The sequence below is a fragment of the Gymnodraco acuticeps genome, unplaced genomic scaffold (assembly GCF_902827175.1).
Source record: "Gymnodraco acuticeps unplaced genomic scaffold, fGymAcu1.1, whole genome shotgun sequence".
Classification (NCBI taxonomy): Eukaryota; Metazoa; Chordata; class Actinopteri; order Perciformes; family Bathydraconidae; genus Gymnodraco; species Gymnodraco acuticeps.
Genome location: NW_022991954.1, coordinates 1 through 20,412, shown reverse-complemented (window position 1 = coordinate 20,412; position 20,412 = coordinate 1). Strand labels below are relative to the sequence as shown.

At 43.1% G+C, this 20,412-nt stretch overlaps 1 protein-coding gene across 1 annotated transcript in view; it reads right to left on the bottom strand.

Moving 5' to 3' along the window:
- LOC117535961 (semaphorin-5B-like) overlaps window positions 1-19,546 on the bottom strand; it is a gene marked incomplete at its 5' end in the record, with an annotated part of 42,787 nt that extends 23,241 nt beyond the window's left edge. Inside the window, 6 exon segments of the mRNA XM_034200648.1 lie at window positions 3,032-3,202; window positions 10,273-10,485; window positions 12,627-12,852; window positions 15,545-15,692; window positions 17,218-17,361; window positions 19,362-19,546. Of these exon segments, the coding sequence (XP_034056539.1) occupies window positions 3,032-3,202; window positions 10,273-10,485; window positions 12,627-12,852; window positions 15,545-15,692; window positions 17,218-17,361; window positions 19,362-19,546 (1,087 nt within the window).
- Window positions 19,547-20,412: the final 866 nt, after the last annotated feature.

The window sequence follows — 20,412 nt, the reverse complement described above, 5'->3', positions numbered from 1 at the left end:
CTGTTGACAATCAACTAGCGGTATTTACTTGCGGTACCGAGGTAGGCCGGTCGGATAAGTCACTAGCACCCCCCCCGCTGTTGACAATCAACTAGCGGTATGTACATGCGGTACCGAGGTGGGCCGGTCGGATAAGTCACTAGCACCCCCCCCCCTGTTGACAATCAACTAGCGGTATTTACTTGCGGTACCGAGGTAGGCCGGTCGGATAAGTCACTAGCACCCCCCCCTGTTGACAATCAACTAGCGGTATTTACTTGCGGTACCGAGGTGGGCAGGTCGGATAAGTCACTAGCACCCCCCCCCCCCCTGTTGACAATCAACTAGCGGTATTTACTTGCGGTACCGAGGTAGGGCCGGTCGGATAAGTCACTAGCACCCCCCCCCGCCTGTTGACAATCAACTAGCGGTATTTACTTGCGGTACCGAGGTGGGCCGGTCGGATAAGTCACTAGCTCCCCCCGCTGTTGACAATCAACTAGCAGTATTTACTTGCGGTACCGAGGTGGGCCGGTCGGATAAGTCACTAGCACCCCCCCGCTGTTGACAATCAACTAGCGGTATTTACTTGCGGTACCGAGGTGGGCCGGTCGGATAAGTCACTAGCACCCCCCCCCTGTTGACAATCAACTAGCGGTATTTACTTGCGGTACCGAGGTAGGCCAGTCGGATAAGTCACTAGCACCCCCCCCTTGTTGACAATCAACTAGCGGTATTTACTTGCGGTACCGAGGTGGGCCGGTCGGATAAGTCACTAGCACCCCCCCGCTGTAGACAATCAACTAGCGGTATTTACTTGCGGTACCGAGGTGGGCCGGTCAGATAAGTCACTAGCACCCCCCCGCTGTTGACAATCAACTAGCGGTTTTTACTTGCGGTACCGAGGTGGGCCGGTCGGATAAGTCACTAGCCCCCCCCCCCCTGTTGACAATCAACTAGCGGTATTTACTTGCGGTACCGAGGTAGGCCGGTCGGATAAGTCACTAGCACCCCCCCCCTGTTGACAATCAACTAGCGGTATTTACTTACGGTACCGAGGTGGGCCGGTCGGATAAGTCACTAGCACCCCCCCGCTGTTGACAATCAACTAGCGGTATTTACTTGCGGTACCGAGGTGGGCCGGTCGGATAAGTCACTAGCACCCCCCCCGCTGTTGACAATCAACTAGCGGTATTACTTGCGGTACCGAGGTAGGCCGGTCGGATAAGTCACTAGCACCCCCCCCCTGTTGACAACAACTAGCGGTATTTACTTGCGGTACCGAGGTAGGCCGGTCGGATAAGTCACTAGCTCCCCCCCGCTGTTGACAATCAACTAGCGGTATTTACTTGCGGTACCGAGGTGGGCCGGTCGGATAAGTCACTAGCACCCCCCCCGCTGTTGACAATCAACTAGCGGTATTTACTTGCGGTACCGAGGTGGGCCGGTTCGGATAAGTCACTAGCACCCCCCCCCTGTTGACAATCAACTAGCGGTATTTACTTGCGGTAACCGAGGTAGGCCGGTCGGATAAGTCACTAGCACCCCCCCCCTTGTTGACAATCAACTAGCGGTATTTACTTGCGGTACCGAGGTAGGCCGGTCGGATAAGTCACTAGCACCCCCCCACTGTAGACAATCAACTAGCGGTATTTACTTGCGGTACCGAGGTGGGCCGGTCAGATAAGTCACTAGCACCCCCCCGCTGTTGACAATCAACTAGCGGTTTTTACTTGCGGTACCGAGGTGTGCCGTCGGATAAGTCACTAGCCCCCCCCCCCTGTTGACAATCACTAGCGGTATTTACTTGCTGGTACCGAGGTGGGCCGGTCGGATAAGTCACTAGCACCCCCCCCCTGTTGACAATCAACTAGCGGTATTTACTTACGGTACCGAGGTGTGCCGGTCGGATAAGTCACTAGCACCCCCCCGCTGTTGACAATCAACTAGCGGTATTTACTTGCGGTACCGAGGTGGGCCGGTCGGATAAGTCACTAGCACCCCCCCGCTGTTGACAATCAACTAGCGGTATTTACTTGCGGTACCGAGGTGGGCCGGTCGGATAAGTCACTAGCACCCCCCCCTGTTGACAATCAACTAGCGGTATTTACTTGCGGTACCGAGGTAGGAGGCCGGTCGGATAAGTCACTAGCACCCCCCCCCCCCCCTGTTGACAATCAACTAGCGGTATTTACTTGCGGTACCGAGGTGGGCCGGTCGGATAAGTCACTAGCACCCCCCCGCTGTTGACAATCAACTAGCGGTATTTACTTGCGGTACCGAGGTGGGCCGGTCGGATAAGTCACTAGCACCCCCCCCCCTGTTGACAATCAACTAGCGGTATTTACTTGCGGTAAATCACTAGCAGCCCGGTCGAGCGTCCCGGGCTGATTTTTAGTCCCAGTCCGCCCCTGTCTCTGGATACACTGGCATTCGAAACTTCGGACACATGATGTAAAACTACCCTAAAGTTAAGCAACCAGAGGAAATCTCTTTTTAAAACGTTCCAAAGGTTTCCATGGATCTCAGAGCTGCGGCAGCACAGCGAGGTTTGAGCATGAGTTGTTTATTTTAGCATGACTGTTAATCTCTTCGTACAGCTAAGACCTGGTTTGTTCATTAGGCAAATTATGAAAGAAGGAATTTAGCGACGACACAGAGACGGTACGGTGAGAGAGAGGATTGCCTGTCTGGAGGCGGGGTTAAGAGGTGATGCACGACAGGGTTACAGTTTGAATTTTTGAACAGAGAATATGAACTGCTACCATCTAATGCGAGATTCATTAAAGTCAATCTGAAGCATCCTTTGTGCTCCAGTCAGTCCTCTCAGAGCTGAATCCAGATCAAACGCACGCTGAAGGCTCTTTGAGCATGTTCTCTCTCAGTGATCGTGCCGTTATGTTAAATGTGTGTTGTTTGTTTTTCATGTAGTGTGTCTTGATATGTGTCTGTTGAAGTTACACATGGCGCTGCTGTGATGCAAGTCACATTTCAGACTTGATCTGACCACTCAAGTATTATCGTATCGTATCGAATGTATGTGTGCCCTTACCATCGCAGGTGTGTGTGTTGCACAGCGCCTCCTCAGTGTGGAGGCCCAGGCAGATTTCCCCTCCGTTAGCGGGCGCCGGGCTATTACAGGAGCGAGTCCTCTGGTAGTGACCCCCCCCACAGCCCACTGAGCACTGGGACCAGGACGACCAGCAGGACCACGCACCTTTCACTGTAACACACAACACAAGAGCAATGGTTATTTGAAAGGTCAGTGTTTGGCATCCTCCATCATCATTTACTTTTGAGGATTTTTGAGATTAATTGAATCCCCAGATCTCCTAGATTTCAAGTTTCAAGGCTGTATCTCCATTAGCATATTAGCTACAGTGTAGATATGGCTCATCCAACAGTGCAACATGTTAGGATCTAGAACAAATAAAACAGACAAAATAGTGCAAGAGAATGTTTGGAGATGAGCAAGTAAATACAAATCAAATAGAATATCATTTTGTATTTGTTTTATTTGTATTTGTGCGTATTCGGAAACAGTTGTACCGTTTAATTTGTATTTGTATAATATACATTGACTTTGAGCGGACCATTATCACAAGGCTAGATGTTGCTAATGCTAACAGGCTATGACTAACCTTTGGAGTCAATCTGGTGACGCTGGCCTCTTGGAGACCACCAACAATTAATCAAATAATGTCCTACAAATGATTAACATGTGAGGTAACGGTTTATATTACTGTCCTAGTAATACGTTTTAGTCAATACGTAGTAAGGCCCTTAAAATGTAAACACCTTACATTATGCTTTTCAGATCAGACTCTAAAAGTGCTATAATCATTCACATGTTGATTATACAATTATATTATTATTAAGGCTGTCAAACGATTACAATTTTTAATCAGATTAATCACAGCTTAAAAATGAATTAATCATGATTAATCACCATTCGAACTATGTCCAAAATATGCCATTTATTTATGTATATTGTTGTGGGAATGGAAAGATAAATGTAAGAAGGCGGATATATCCATTTAACATACAGTATCTATGTTTATTATAACATTTTTCTGCGTGTCAAAATGAAAGACAACCCACACACCTATCAATCATCAAACCGTGGGGTCTTAATTCATTACGTGTTGATTTCTATCAACGGGGGAGTACTTCAGGAAAGTCGACGGGGGGGGGGGGGGACGGGGACGGGGGGGGGCTAGTGGAGTACTTCGTGACCACAGAGTGTGAACGTTGTGATCAGCTGTTTTAGCGCAGTTCTCTAGTGAAGGGGGTGGGTGGGGGGGGGGGGGGAAGTCTCCCTCCGCAGCCGGTTGGCGTAGTTTTGGCACAATTCCGTTGAACAGACCGACGTTAACAGCAGCCCTGTATGTGCACACGGAGACCGACTCTGTCTGCCACTGGTGGCACGTATGGGGCGGGCCATTCTGCACATGCGTTAAATGCGTTAAATATTTTAACGCAATTAATTCAAAAAATGTATTACTGCCGTTAACGCGATAATTTTGACAGCATTAATTATTATTATATAAATTATATATATTTAAGGTGCTTATAAATTGGACATTTATAAGCACCTTTAAAAAATGTTATACAGGTTATAGAACACTATTATGTCATTGTTATTATTACACATTTATCAGCAGTAAACTGTGCTTTTTGCAGCTACCGGTTCTCAAGAGAGATGAATGCCTAGGTTCAAATGCCTTTTGTTATCAACACTAAATTGGGTGCCTGCTGATTTCACATTTTTCATACTCTACATTTTGTGTACACTTGCATACACATTTCCTACAATTCTTTAAGTAAATGTTTTGCTCTCTTCCCGATCATATCCCACCGTCTTTGCTTCGTCCTATCGATTGATCCCGTCTCCCCACGGCTCCGTTAATGTTCCTGTGCGTGATCTAATCAGCGGAGTGTGACTCTCTGATGGAGACAGGCGGCGTTGCCAGGTAACGTCACAGTGCTGCAGGCTCCTCTATTAGCTGAGTGGATTAGTGTGACCACTTACCTCTGACTAGCTCACAGCCGGACACCACTCTGCCGATCGCTAACTGGCTGTTTACAGGCCTGTCTGCGAATGACTGAACCAAACACCGCCTACCTGACTGACTTCCTGCTTTATAACTCTCTCACTGAGAGTCATTCCTCCCCCGTGCCTCGTTTATTTTCAGAAACATGAACTTGAAAGGTGTCAAACGTGTCCTTGTGTGTTAGTTTGGCTGCTCATGAACACTAGAGACTTTCATGTAAACTGGAGGAACCAAAGTTATTGACAGAGCTGACGTGAAAACTGACCTTGATTGACTTGGAGGGTCTGATTTATGGTTTGAGTTGAACTTTCTTGATGTCTTAAGGCTGGGCATGTATGACATGTATGAAGTAGTGTGTGTGTGTGTGTGTGTGTGTGTGTGTGTGTGTGTGTGTGTGTGTCTCTTTGTGTGTGTGTGTCTCTTTGTGTGTGTGCTAATCTGGCTTTTATGTCTGTTTTGGTTTCCATCTGACGTATCAGGTATCAGGCCGTCCCTAACTATGCCAGCATCATTTATATTAGCGATGGGTGCATTAGTAACAATAAAGTACATTATCCTAGTAGCCTCTCTCTTATATTGCAGTGATTGAATAAATAATTCAACTCCTTTGAGATTAGTTATGTTATGACAGTGCTTGTGTTTAAATGCTTTTTAATTGTCACATGTGATGACTTGCAGTTTGCTAAACAACTGACGTGGATAATATGTCTTAGTTGACATGAGAGGTGACACTCACTTACCCATAAAGACGTACACACAGTACACTGATTAATTTAAAAAACAGGAAAATACATATTGATTGAGTTTCAGAACTTTCACTAAAAGCACAGTTTTTTTAGGTCATACAGTAACTTCTTATAATGACATTTATAATTGAACTCAGGCTCAAAGTGACTCACTGTCTGACTCAATGTCTGCCTTCCTTATCTCGCACGCACGCACGCACGCACGCACACACACACACACACACAGTACGCTCTCCACACACACTATTCATTTCAATCTCCACAGCAATCTATACTACCTCCACCCCTCTCTAATCTGGCCTTGTCCTTTTCTCACCTGAGTTTCTACCCCAGGAGGATGCAGTGCTTCCTGATTGGCTACTTCACAGCAGGAAGTAACCGAAAGGGCGCATTGGCAGGGTTTTCTTAGCTAACAAGCGTCCGCTGCTAAGCTAACAACTAAGGATTCCACGTGGATGCCAACAACTGACATTTAAATACACTACGACTACGGGAATGTAATCAGCTTTGCACCAACCAATCATAAACCCTTAACTCATTTGGCACCGCTCTTGAATATAGATAGCGAGAGCTTAAGAGGACCTTTTTGTGTGTGTGTGTGTGTGTGTGTGTGTGTGTGTGTGTGTGTGTGTGTGTGTGTGTGTGTGTGTGTGTGTGTCCTGAGTCTGGTTTAATAAGTGCAGCCTGTCAGTGCAGCAGTCTGTGGTCAGTGGAGTCCTAGGTCAGCTGATTATGTCTTGATGAGGACTTTGAAGAAGATAACTTAATTTGTCCAAGGACTCTCCCTCTATGCTGCAGCTAACCATTAGCTAATGAAGCTAATGATCCACTCAGCGCCGTTTCACTTCCACCATTGACCTTCTCCTCTCTCTGTCTCCGTCTCCGTATCTCTTAGCAGGGGCGGACTGGGGGGAAGTGGCCCGGGGATTAATTGACAGACAGGCCCACTTAATGCGCGGCATGTATCAGCCGGCCGGCGACGAAAGTATGTTACTTAACAAAAAACCCTGCATTTTATGTTATTTTGGACCATTATTCATATAGTAATCACATTACCTGAGCCCTTGAGTTGCCTAGAGCAAAATAGTTACAGCATATATTTAGTGATTTTAATGTTAACAAATCATTGATGCAATAACATTTGGACCCAATTTGCCTGACTCGACACATGGGGAATAAAACATGGGCGTAGGAAGCATCCTCAATGTGGGTGAGACAATTTAACAGGGGGTGTGGGCAAGTGGTGGACCTAACCTCCTCTAGGGGGGTCCGGGGGCAAGCTCCCCCGGGAAGATTTTTTTTTAAAATGTTGAAGTTAAATGCATCAATCTGGTCCATTTTGAGAGCAACATTAGGGACTAAATCTATGGATACATCTCTCCACACCCATATGAAACTGAACTGTAAACAGATTTACTTTTTCTTTCAACATTTATTTGAACAGCAAGTGGAGGCAAAAGTGACTGCAATAAATAAACCTGCTAGCTAACTAGCCTAAACTCAGTAAAGCCCCTGTCACACTGTCCCGAAATTGACACCCGATGGACACACAAATATGGAATTGTGAATTTCGCACGAAGATGGCCCCGAACCACACACGAAGGCAACATTTACATTATATTTAAGACATACAACTGCAACGAAAGTACCAACAACAATTATGTTACAGTACTATGATACTGTACTGATATCTTCAGACTTTGTTCTTTACTTTCTCCGTCTTTATATGTAGAAGATATCAAGTTTTCTCCGTCATGTTGTTTCCATAGCAACAACAACTTCCTGTCAACTCGCCTTCAAAATAATATATTATATCCTTTTCAGTTTCACAGAACACAAATTGGGTTATTTACATAATATGTTTACATGATTTTGTTGTGCAATAAAACAACCCGATGGACACACGATAAAGGAAATGTTCAAATTCGGCTGTGATCGTAGCTGTGTCCATCGGGTCGTTAGGCTTTGGAGCTTGTTTATCCTACTGTAAGCAACTGCCAGCTAGGTCTCTCAGTCACTCACTCCTGATCGTTCACTGCGCAGTGACAGCTGCTACGGGCCTGATGTGTGAAAGTGAAACTATCTGATAGATAGAACATAGGTAGCCTATCAGAACGGCCCAGCCCAGCCGAGTGGCCGGAACACTTACAAATGTGGGCCGGTAGGATTGAAAACAAATTATTTTTTTGTTTGGCCCTCCGGCCCACGCACAGCACCGGCCCACCGGGAAAACTCCCGGTATTCCCAATGGCCAGTCCGCCCCTGTCTCTTAGTGTGCAAGTATTTCCTTTATGAACCCTTCATTTAGCAGGGAAGATACAATTGACTTTATCTGAACTCTATTTAAATTCAAGTTGTATTATGGCGCATTTCCACTGCAGGCCTCGCTCGGCCTCGCTCGGTTTGGTTAGGCCTTATTAGGCCCGGCTCACTTTAATGCTGCGCTTCCATTACAGTTTAGGAACTGGGGCAGTTACTATAGTAACGCAGTGTAGGCGGAGCCGTGACGTCATCTTCAATGAGAGCCCCAGAAAAACAACACAGCCGTTAGCTCTTAGCACTCAGAGCTCACAGCTCCTCATATCTGTTCAGAAACTAGACACAAGTTAAACAAGTACAAACCACAGACTGCCTGTGTCATGGAGAATACAGTCGCTGGTTTATTTATGTCTGTATAGGCCGTTGTTGTGAGTGTGGACGGTCGGAGCATATATAACGTTAGCTTAGCCAAGCTCCATTTAGAAAACACGCATTTTAAAAGGGTTTTTCGCCTGCCGTCTGTCTGCAGACTTGTCAAAGCATTAATTCATGGTTTTTACTAACCGGTATCAGTATGTTGTTACTTCGGCATCATTTAGAAACGTGTATTACAATTAAATCACGGTCAAATATGTTCATCTTGTTGTAGTTGTAGCCCCCTTGCCAGCGATTCTCTCTCTAGTTTAGCATACTCAGCCCGACTCAGCCTGGTTGTTCCTGGCCCTAGAACCACGATTTAGTCGGGCCAGAAAAAAGGTGAAAAAGTAGCCCCGGGCCAAAACTAGGCCAAGTGGAAACGCAACCAAAAACGGGCCCCGCACGGCTCGGCACGCTTAAAGCGAGCTACCCGCTGCAGTGGAAACGCGCCATTAGAGACACGCAGAGGAAGTGTTTTTATCTAATGTTTCATCAAGTCATGATTGAAGCTCTCTGAAGATTTTAATTGATCGGATCAGATTGTACTCAAATCCAACAGTGACAGATATCTTGATATGTTGTTTTATCATTGCAATTTAAAGCTTGTGAACTAAAAATGTCCTATTTAGTGATTTAAAACCATATGGTACATTTCATTTGACATGTTCTGCTCTGCATTATATCAAAGCAAATCATCATATTTCATCAAACCCAATCTGTCATCCATCAGATATGAACAGCATGTGACTTTAGGTGAAGTTAGGGTTATTCCTTCTAGAAAAGAGACCAGAAATATACAGAGATGTTATACCCCCATATTTATAAAGTCTCATGAGAGCTCAGATTTTACTTCACATAATGGAACATTGAGCGATGAGTGGAGAAAAGTTACACAATATATGTTATAAGAGCAAGTCAAATAAAGTAATTAAGAGAACAGTGAATAATATAATTTCAGTGTTTGCTGCATATTGTGGGTGTATTGTGTAAAACAATCCAAACGGGTGTTTAAGTTCAGAAGTTCTTCGAATGAAACTCATAATTAAACTAACTGTGACTCACTGTCTGCCTGCCTTTCTGCCTTTCTTTCTTTATGCAACAAAAAAACACCCTCTTCTTTAGAGAAGACCAGGAAATGATGGATACACGGATCGTGTTCAAATCAATAGGCAATGACTCTAAAGAATAATGATCACGCACCAAACACACATTCAGACTAAAGGAACCAGCTGTTTGGGAAATGAGAGAAGTAGAAAGTACAGGTATTTGAGTTCAACATGTAAGAAGTAGAAAGTACAGGTATTTGAGTTCAACATGTAAGAAGTAGAAAGTACAGGTATTTGTGTTCAACATGTAAGAAGTAGAAAGTACAGGTATTTGAGTTCAACATGTGAGAAGTAGAAAGTACAGGTATTTGAGTTCAACATGTGAGAAGTAGAAAGTACAGGTATTTGTGTTCAACATGTAAGAAGTAGAAAGTACAGGTATTTGAGTTCAACATGTGAGAAGTAGAAAGTACAGGTGTTTGAGTTCAACATGTAAGAAGTAGAAAGTACAGGTATTTGTGTTCAACATGTAAGAAGTAGAAAGTACAGGTATTTGTGTTCAACATGTAAGAAGTAGAAAGTACAGGTATTTGAGTTCAACATGTGAGAAGTAGAAAGTACAGGTATTTGAGTTCAACATGTAAGAAGTCAAAGTAAAAAGTCGTCAGAAAAATAAGTAGTGGAGTAAAGTACTGATACCAGAAACATGTGCTTAAGTACAGTAACAAAGTATTTGTACTCCACTACTTCCCACCTCTGGTCTCCACTCACCGGGACACGCCTGCACGTTACAGTCCTGGTAGTCGACCGGAGACCCTCGGCAGGCCACGGGCGCGCTCTTCCCCTCCGGCCCGGAGCACGACCTCCGGCGGGTTCGGTACCCTTTGGCACAGCTCTGAGAGCAGCTGGACCACGTCTCCCATGACGACCAGCCGGCACCAGCCACTCGCACCACAGGAGTCTTCAGAAGCTCCTCCACCAGGGCTAAAGAGAGAAGAACCAGAACAATAATCAGGATCCAAGGTTCAAGATTCAAGGCTTTTATTATTATTCGTACATAGCTACAGTTTAGTTATGACAATGAAGATATGAGGTCGGAGGCTCCTCCAACAGCGCAACACAATAAAACAGATAACATAGTTAAAACAATGCAAGTAAATACAAATAAAATAGAATAGAAATAGTGCAAGGAGAGTCTATTACTGCCGAATTGTATTCCATATTTTATTCCATTCTATTTCTATGTAAATACTGCTATATCCTTTTATTATGTTTATGTTATTTTATATGTATGAACCATGACATCAATTCAAATTCCTCGTATGTGTAAACCTGCCTGGTAATAAACCTGTCTCTGTCTGTGATTGGAATATGATATATTAGATCAATAATTTGTAATATGATCAGAATCCCTTTATTAGTCCTGCAGTGGAGACATTTACAGCGTGACAGCAAAAGTGGCATAGCAGGTAAAAAAGGCATGGAATAATAAATAGTAAGCTAACTTATATTATACATATAGAGAAAGCACACATTAGTAGATATAGAAATAAGAATGAAGACACATAAGTGCACATGGTTGCAACAGTCTGTATTGTGTGGTGGTCTCTAAGGTGTTGTACAGCCTGAAGGAAAAGTAGATCAAAGCCCCAGAAATAAATATATGCAGCGCTGTCAGATTGAGAGTTTTAAGGAAATAGAGAGAGATGTGAAGCATGCAGATCTCTTGAGTGAAAGTCACACAGTGTGTTTGACTTTGCCTGCAGGCATTTCTCGCCATATGTCCTTCCCGCAAACTCTATCTGTGTCTCTCATGCGTCCCCCGTTCCCCTCTGTCGGCGTTTCATCAGTGTGTCGGAGTCGATGTGGCCCCACAGGACGATGACAGGCGGAGACAAGCAATCGATTCACCAGTGGAGAGCAGTGGCCTGTGACCCTGTGTCGCTGAGTGTGTGTGTCGGTGTGTATATGGAGGAGCTGGACTGAGACCCCGTCACTAACCGCGCGTAGGGGAGCTAACACGGCTAACGGAGGGCCATTTCAACATGTCATGCTCCGACTGGAAGAATCTATGCAGGCTGCCTCTTTCTGTGTGTGGTGACTGTGCATAACTGTGTGTGTGTGTGTGTGTTTTTCTGTACACATAAACACATAACTGATTATTAACTTATTGACATTTCCCGGCACAAACACTTAAATAACGTTCGTCTCTATAACCATTTAAAACTGGTTTATTATAGTTTTAAGGATGAAGATTACTGGATAGGTTTACTTGGTACAGGCTAAAGATGGAAACAGTTCAAACCTCAGTGTGGAGTCACTACTCATCAATAACATTTGGACATTGTCACAAGACAGGAGCCATCAGGAAACCTTCAAATTGGATCCTAACCCCTTCAGATAGAGTTAAAAAATAAGTGTTGTTCAGTATGGACACTATGCAATATAATAATAATAGATTTAATTTGTTAGCGTTTTTACAGGTGCTCAAAGACGCTATATGGGCAATATGGGCACTGTACATTTGTTGAAAGAAATCCTTAAACTCTACCTCACCAAAGATGATGGAGGAGGGATCCCATGTAATCCTATGACAGTTGCTTATTGAAGCATAAGTACAAAATGATCCGCTGATTTCCAGAGGTCTGTTTCTCAATGGGAATAAATATCTTTGGGCCCAATGACGTCACGCTTGGTTAGAAGAGAAGCCGGCCCATCCTCGGGTAGCAATGTATATTTTATACTTATGTCTTTTGAAGAGATATGAGAAAGGGCAGTGGGTTAACACACCTTAGCTTATCTTTGGTGAGTACATTTTTCTCATCATCACTAAACTCTGTCCGGTGTCTGTTTAGCTTATTAAGGAGAGGAAGGAAACCTCTGCTAATATGTAATTTCTTACTTGTTGTAATCCTCTTTTCATTTGGGTAGAAAGGAAAACAACCAGTTTTATTGCCTCAAAGTAATAAGAAGATAATTTTTAAGATAGTATAACTCAACCACATATACATGTAATTCTCTGTGTGTCAATTACTTCTTTCTAAATATGTGAATCCCATGTTAAGGTAGTTTTTCCTTTATTGCAGTAGCCTTACTGACCCCCCTCCAGTGTATCTTTAACTCACTGTCTGTCTCGCAGGCGGCGGTCCCGTCGTTGGGGCAGAAGCGCGTCTCCACCTTCCTGCGTCCGATCTGCAGCTCGTGGGGGTCGGACAGGTGAGCGCGGCACATGTAGCGTATCCTCTGCTCCTGGCGAGCCCCCCCCTGAGTCACGTTGACGGGCATCCAGGGGGTCCAGGGGGTGTTCCTCTTTACCTCGGGACATGCCTCCAGGTTACACGCCTTGTACTCCTGCAGGTGGGGACAAGTCAGTGGGTTTTATTGTTTTATTCTTAATTTAACTTTTAAAAACACATTTTGAGAAAAAAGTTAAATTCTGGGGTATTTTTTTTAACATTATTAATTGTTTTATTTATTTATTCTACTATTTCAATAATTAGACCGTTTATACATCCGAAAAACTAACAAAATGAGTAGAAGTGGGAGGGCAGAAAGCAAAGGTTATACAGAAGTAGCTCTCCAGTTAGTCATCCAGTTGCAGGATAAAGAAAAAAGATAATTCTGTAATTAAAAACTCACAGAGATACACAATTCTATATATACATACAAATACATATGTACACATATACATACATACACATACATATGTACACATATACATACACCCATTTCTAGGGTGAAAATCAAATAATAAAGTAATAGAGCGGTGCAGTCATGACTTATTTCTGCAGGCCAACTCAGAGCTTAGCATTGTGCAAGTTCGCCTTGAAAAAAAGCAACGAGATACTTCCATATGATTTGGAATATTGCAGAAAATAGAATCACAAGCTTATGGTTCTAACATGTGTTGTTCAGCAGTATAATCTCCTCATATAAACACAGTTTGTAATGTTTTTTAAAGCGTAACTGCAATCGCTAAAAGGCTAACGTCAGACTGTACCGAACTTTCCAAACGGTCTCATGCCTTTATGTCACCTCCACCACTTGGCTAAAAGAGAGTTATATTCGGCGTGGTGACGTTTCTCATTTGCTCACGTAATGCTATAACAACATCACAGTCACATGACGTTACCACCAATAAGCTAAAGGCGGCTAATGTTCAGCGGTTACAGTTACATGCCCCTCTCCACAGAATCATCAGCTGCTACCATCACCAGTGTGTTTATCTTGATGCTTGTCACAGAACCCCCCCCCCCCCCTCGATTATACATCTCCTCGTCTGTTTTAATGAACAATTATCTTTACTTCAGTCACTTGTCTCCTGATTGAGTGGTTTCGCAGCTCTTATTTTACATTTTTTGTACATTTGAGGAGTTCTTTTTTCTCAAGAGTACCCTTGTGGTAAATTCCTATCCTGGAAATTAAGTGTTGAATTGAGTTTTATATAAATGTGACCCATTGGTTTTGAAGATGTTTGTCTCTAGTAGGGCTGCTCAATTAATTGTATTTTAATCGCGATTACGATTATGGCTTGCAACGATTACGATAACAACGTAATCGAAATAAAATGATTATTTTTTTATTATTATTATTATTAATATATATATGTTTTTTTTTGGTTTTTCAGTTGAGTTATACTTAAAGTTCAGGGTAATCAACTGTTAAAAACATACTGTTCAAAAAATGTTTCTCCAATAAATGGATGTTTTCAAAGTCAATGAATAATCGCATTTAATAATCGCAATTACAATTATTGACCCAAATAATCGAGATTATGATTTTTGCCATAATCGAGCAGCCCTAGTCGTTGATTGAGCGCTTTTATCCAAAGCAACTTACATACTCAATACTGTGGCCAATCCCCACAGGAGCAATTTGGGATGAAGTGTCTCAGGGACACAACGACATGCAGTGGGGTTTGAACCTGTGACCCCCTGAACCCAACACCAACGCACTAGTCCACTGCACCACAGCCTCCCTCCCTAGATCAATAAGATACGTTCAACACCAATCTCTCACTCTACATACAACACTGTGTCCTGAACTGTTTCTATAAAAAGCACACCTGTGTGTTCTAATGTTCAAGGAGATGTTGAAATATCATGTTTCCCCTTAAGAACTGAACGGTCCCAAGAGACTGTCAATCACCACACAGCGTCAAAAATAGTATGGCATTTTTATCACAATAAAATCATTAATGTGAAAAACAATATGTCACTTTTTAATTTAAAAGACGTGTTTGTTTTGTAAGCAGACTTAATGTTTGCCGTGGAGGGAGAATCTGTGTTTATCTCCGCTGTCATCATCACCTGTTTAATGATTTTGCACTCTCTGTACTAAAGTGTCGCCTACATTTAGACTCCAACACACAAAGGATTAACACATACAGATCAACATTATCTTACAAAGCCACGGCATTTCTGTTCAAAAACTATTTTAACACTTCCTTAAACTATCAAATGTTGTCTTAAAAGCAGAGAGGCAGGGAGACGGATCCCCCTGAGGCTGACAGATGTTCTTCTATGTCTCTGTGTGTTTAACTGTGTGTGTGTGTGTCTGTCTGTGTGTGTGTGTGTGTGTGTGTGTGTGTGTGAGTGTCTGTGTGTGTGGCCTAGCATTACTATACTTGTGGGGACCTAAATCTGTTTACACAGTCACGTGTGGGGACTCGCCTCCCTTATGGGGACAAATTGGAGGTCCCCATAAGGGGATCATTAATTTTAGGGTGAAGACTTGGTTAGGTTTAGGGTTAGGGTTAGGCATGTGTTGGTTATGGTTAAGGTTAGGATAAGTCTCCAGGAAATGCATGTTAGTCAATGTAATGTCCCCTGAAGTGATGTATACATGGTATGTGTGTGTGTGTCTGTGTGTGTCTGTGTGTCTGTGTGTCTGTGTGTGTGTCTGTGTGACTGAAAAATTATAATACAATTAAAAAAAAAACAATTAAAAGCAGAGAGGCAGGTAGATGGACCCCCTGAGGCTGCCAGATGTTCTTTGTGTGTTTAACTGTGTGTTTAACTGTGTGTGTGTGTGTGTTTCTTACCAGTGCACATCCTGGGCAGCTGTTGCCGTTCTCACAGCTGCGGACCCTGGAGTGGACGCCCCCCCCACACTCGGTGCTGCACTTGGTCCAGGAGCCCCACGGGGACCAGAAGATGGGCTGAGGGCAGGAGACGCCTTCATTACAGAACCTGTGGAGGTAGAGGAGGAAAGTTGTATCAAAAACACTGTACAATGCAGTCAGTGGGTTATGACGCTTAGCTTCCAAACAAACTTTGCGGAGATCGTTGTCGGATTTTGATTCAGGCGGCATACAAACATGAAGACAAACTTCCTCGCTTCAAAGTAAATAAAAGTTCTCCATATCAAAAAAGAACAAAAAGAATACGGTCAAAAGACTATACCGCTTCCCGTCTAATCACAATATCAACCAAACATTCAAACCGTAATGATGAAAGGAAAATGGCTCGAACACACATTATTAATTGAGACTTGACCTATTTGAGAGTCAATTGATTTGATATACGTTATTAATCCCCGTGGGGAAATTGTTTCTCTGCATTTGACCCATCCTAGTGTTAGGATGGCTGCCATTTTGAACAGCGCCCGGGGGGGGAAGTGTAGGGAACGGTGCCTTGCTCAGGGACACCTCGGTAGCACATGGTCTTGCCGGGACTTGAACTGGTGGCCTTCCAGTTGCCAAGCCAAGTCCCTATCGACTTCGCCACCACCGCCCCAATTGTCTTAAGAATTGACCTGATGTTGAAAAGCAAAAGCATTCAAGTCTCAAGTTTAAACCGTCATAACATGGGATAGAGTTTGAATATAGGACTAGGCGATAATTAAATGTCACTGTAACTGTCATATCATGATGAATATATGCATAAGAAGGTTGTGTAACCTGCTTCAAGGTTCTGGGTTACACAACCTAAATTGATAATAAATAGCAGAGACTAACTCTTTTTTTAGAAACCAAGTGAAATATTTTGAGGGAATTTCAATGGAAGTTGCAGTCCACTTTACTTTCTCCATATACCATCAATATAATGTGATTTACAAACCAGACTCCAGTTATATCAACATTAGAAATATGAAGTCACTTTATTTGTGTGCAAAAGCATTCAAATCTACATTTTTGCCCATCGTACTGTAACACAGATTAGGAGTAGAGATTCCACAAAACGATTGTCATTCATATTGTCAAATAAGTCAAATAGAGGGGCTCCTGGTGCACAATTTAAATTGGTAAACAAGCACAAACTAATTCAAACAGAAAATATTGTAAAATATTTTGAATTGTATTTAAAGTTGTTGTTTGTTGCACTTGATACTATCAATGCAATATAAATCAGAGTCCAGTCCAAGTCACTTTCTTTGTGTGCATGCATGAGAACAGTCAGTGTATTTTTATATTCACTTGCATTTGCACTAGAGTTCTTATTTAAATGAGAAAAGACCAAGTGAATTTCATCTGGTAACAAAGCAGTAAACAGAAACAGTTACTTTGTGAATAATTCATGTTAACTATTCAATGTTACATATTGTCTCTATCTATGCTGGAGGTCTCTTTTCGCCACATATTTGAATATAACTGGGGAGAATGATTACCGTATTCCATCTCATTTATTTGGTTTGGTAAAAAGCATTTAATCATGAGTTTGAAAAGTTACTTTATGAACGTGTGTGTGTGTGTGTGTTATGTGTGTGTGTCCTCACCTCTCGTCTCTGCTCGGGCCCACACACACTCGTCCACCGTGTCGGGGGGACGGGTTGTTACAGGATCGCTGACGCAGCTCGAAGCCCGTCCCACAGGTGGTGCTGCACTGTCCCCATGACGACCACGGCGTCCAGCCTCCGTTTCTATGGCAACAGACATATGGTAAGGCAAGGTAAGGCAAGTTTATTTATACAGCACCGTTCAACACAAGGCAATTCAAAGTGCTTTAGAAAAATGAAAGACATTAAGAAACATATAAGATGGCATTTGAAAACACTCATTTCAAAGCAAAGATAATAAAACATGAATAACAAAAGGTCCATGAATTAAAGTGACAGTTCAGTGTGAGACACATCTGAAATGCTTTGCTCTGACTCTCAATCATTGCTCACTTTTTTAGCAGAAATAGTTTTCTTTCACCTCACTTTCTTTCTACTTTCTTTTGTAACTTATCCTTTAGTTATTTCGAGTGTTTCATGCTAACCGAACCCCCCTTTGGAAAATGCTAATCTGCAACCCAATATTCCCAAAATTCAACGGACCCTGGCATATCATATTTGTGTAGCATATCAAATGAATTTGCTCCCAGACGTTCATAGTTTTGGACCCCATCTGTAACCCCACTTTGTGAGATATTAGCAACACATTTCATATCAGTCCCAAATCCTGCGTGATTATTCAGCAGAGCTATTCGTATTATTCTTCCACCGGATGTTCTCTGAAAGCTCAAGGGGGGGAAAGAAAAGCAGATTATTCTCATCATAGCTGTGGTTCAGAGCTTCTGCAAACAGACATGCAAACACACAGGGAAACATTCATTCAATTTGCTGAAGTGCTTTGTTCCTGGGCAGCACTTCTTCTCGTGATTTAATTGCCACTTTCAGCAAAAGCACAATTCAATTTCGGCACCACGGATTAAATCTGGTGCAGCGACTGGGTGAGATGAAGGTGGCTGAGCCCTCTGTCTGTGCTGAACTTGGCTGATTGGCTGGTTCCCACGGAGACGGAGGTGATGAAAGGTGTCACAAGGAGAACCTGGGTGTCGCCCACATTTTCTAATAAGATTCCTCACGTTCATGATCTTTTCGCATGTTCTGTCGGAGCGTAAATTGAGACCCGGGGTGAGGGACATTGCTGCGACAATGATAGAGTTAAAGGAAAAAGATGTTGGCGCTGTCATTGTCACGATCTGTCTGTGTTTTATTTTTGTCCTGTGTAGATCTGTCTTTTTGGTTTCCTGTTGTAGTTTTGAAACGTGTTCAACCCCTGTCTCGTCTGTTGCTTCCTGTCTCTGGGTGCGTCTCCCTTCGGTTATTTTTCATTTCCTCGCTCCTCGGGCTCTGTATCACCGGAAGTTGATTTGTCTGTGCCATTTAGAGTAGCGTCCCAGTGGCCTTATTTGTGCCGGAGGACCGAGGATCGAAGAGCGAGGAGCGATAACGGAGGAGTGATAATCGAGGAACTACCAGACCATCCTCCGGTGAAATCCTCAGACACTCGCCCCGCCCCCTTACTGTGTATCGCTCACTGATTGGACGATGCAGTGCATGCTGATCTGGCTGCTGTCAGACGATCAGCTGTGCGGCGTCATCACAAACGGACGTCGCTTCAAGTGGCGCTCCGGAGGTAACGACGTCCCATTGCTCTTAAAACTCATGTCCCTGCTTCTCGTGGTTTCCTTGCGTCTCTCCATGCTTCCCTGGTGGGAGGGACTAGACGACGCAAGTGAGGGACGCAAGGAATCCATTTAACCGAAGTGAAACGCACCCTCTGTGTTCCCTCCTGCCTGATTACAAATGAACACATTTGACTGCAACCTGAGAGTTTAAATGAATTGTAAATTATAGTTATATTGACACATGTATAGTATATATGGAAATGAGTTTTACACTATTACCAGCTGTTGCTAACAACCAGCTAACAAGCTAACCCAACTTCACTTTCTGGCATCTTTCGATTCACAAATACAGTAGGTCTTATTCTAATTTTTAGTTAATATACAGCAGATCAACAGTTCTTGACTTTGTTTTAGGGGAGAAGAGGAAGACACAACTGGCTGATATCTGTCTTTACTAGAAGTTATTGTTTCACTATCATCATCATCATCATTAAAATAAAAATCATGGTATATTCTCCTCCCTACCTGGAGCAGTTGGACACCTCGATGGTTGAACCCTCACAGTTTTTGCCGCCACATCGAGGCCCCGGGCTGTCACATGACCTGGAGCGACACAAACAGGAACTGACGCCGTCCACGCCGTCATCGTTGTTGCAGGGTTGCCATGGCGCCCACGGTCCGAAGCCGCCATTGGTGGTTTGGTTTCGCAGCTGGAAAAGACACATCGTTCAGTCATCAAGATAGAGAGATCAGGTCAGCAAACATCCACTATCCTACACTCACACAGTTTAAAGCAGAAGTGGTTTTAGAGTTTTTGTGCCAGACTTTCCTCTAAAAATGACCAGAGAGGTTTCTAAGGATTATAGCTTCTTCATTTACTCCCATAATAATTTATAGCAGAATAAATGCACTGCAATTGACTTCACTTTAGCCAAATTTGATTTAGTTGATCTAAGTGCAATCTAATCCATTACATTTAGTCCAATTCACCTTCCTTTCTTCCTTCCTTTACTATTGCTATATCCTGTACAACACACACTGAGAGCCTTAAAAAAGCTTGTCAACGTTGGGAAACTAAATGATATTAAGAATCTACTCACACACAACATTTGCAAGAAAAAGATGGTACTTAAGTACAAAGGTAAATATTTCTGACTACTATTAGACCATCATATATTCAGCTACTTTACAGGAGGTAGCTTGATGACTTCATATCTATCTATCCATCCGTCTGTCCGTCCGTCTATCTATCTATTTACCTAACTATCTATCTATCTATCCATCTATCCATCTATCTATCCATCTATCCATCTATCTATCTATCCATCTATCTATCTATCCATCTATCCATCTATCCATCTATCCATCTATCCATCTATCCATCTATCCATCCATCCATCTATCCATCTATCCATCTATCTATCCATCTATCTATCTATCCATATATCTATCCATCCATCTATCCATCTATCCATCTATCCATCTATCCATCTATCCATCTATCCATCTATCCATATATCTATCCATCCATCTATCTATCTATCCATATATCTATCCATCCATCTATCCATCTATC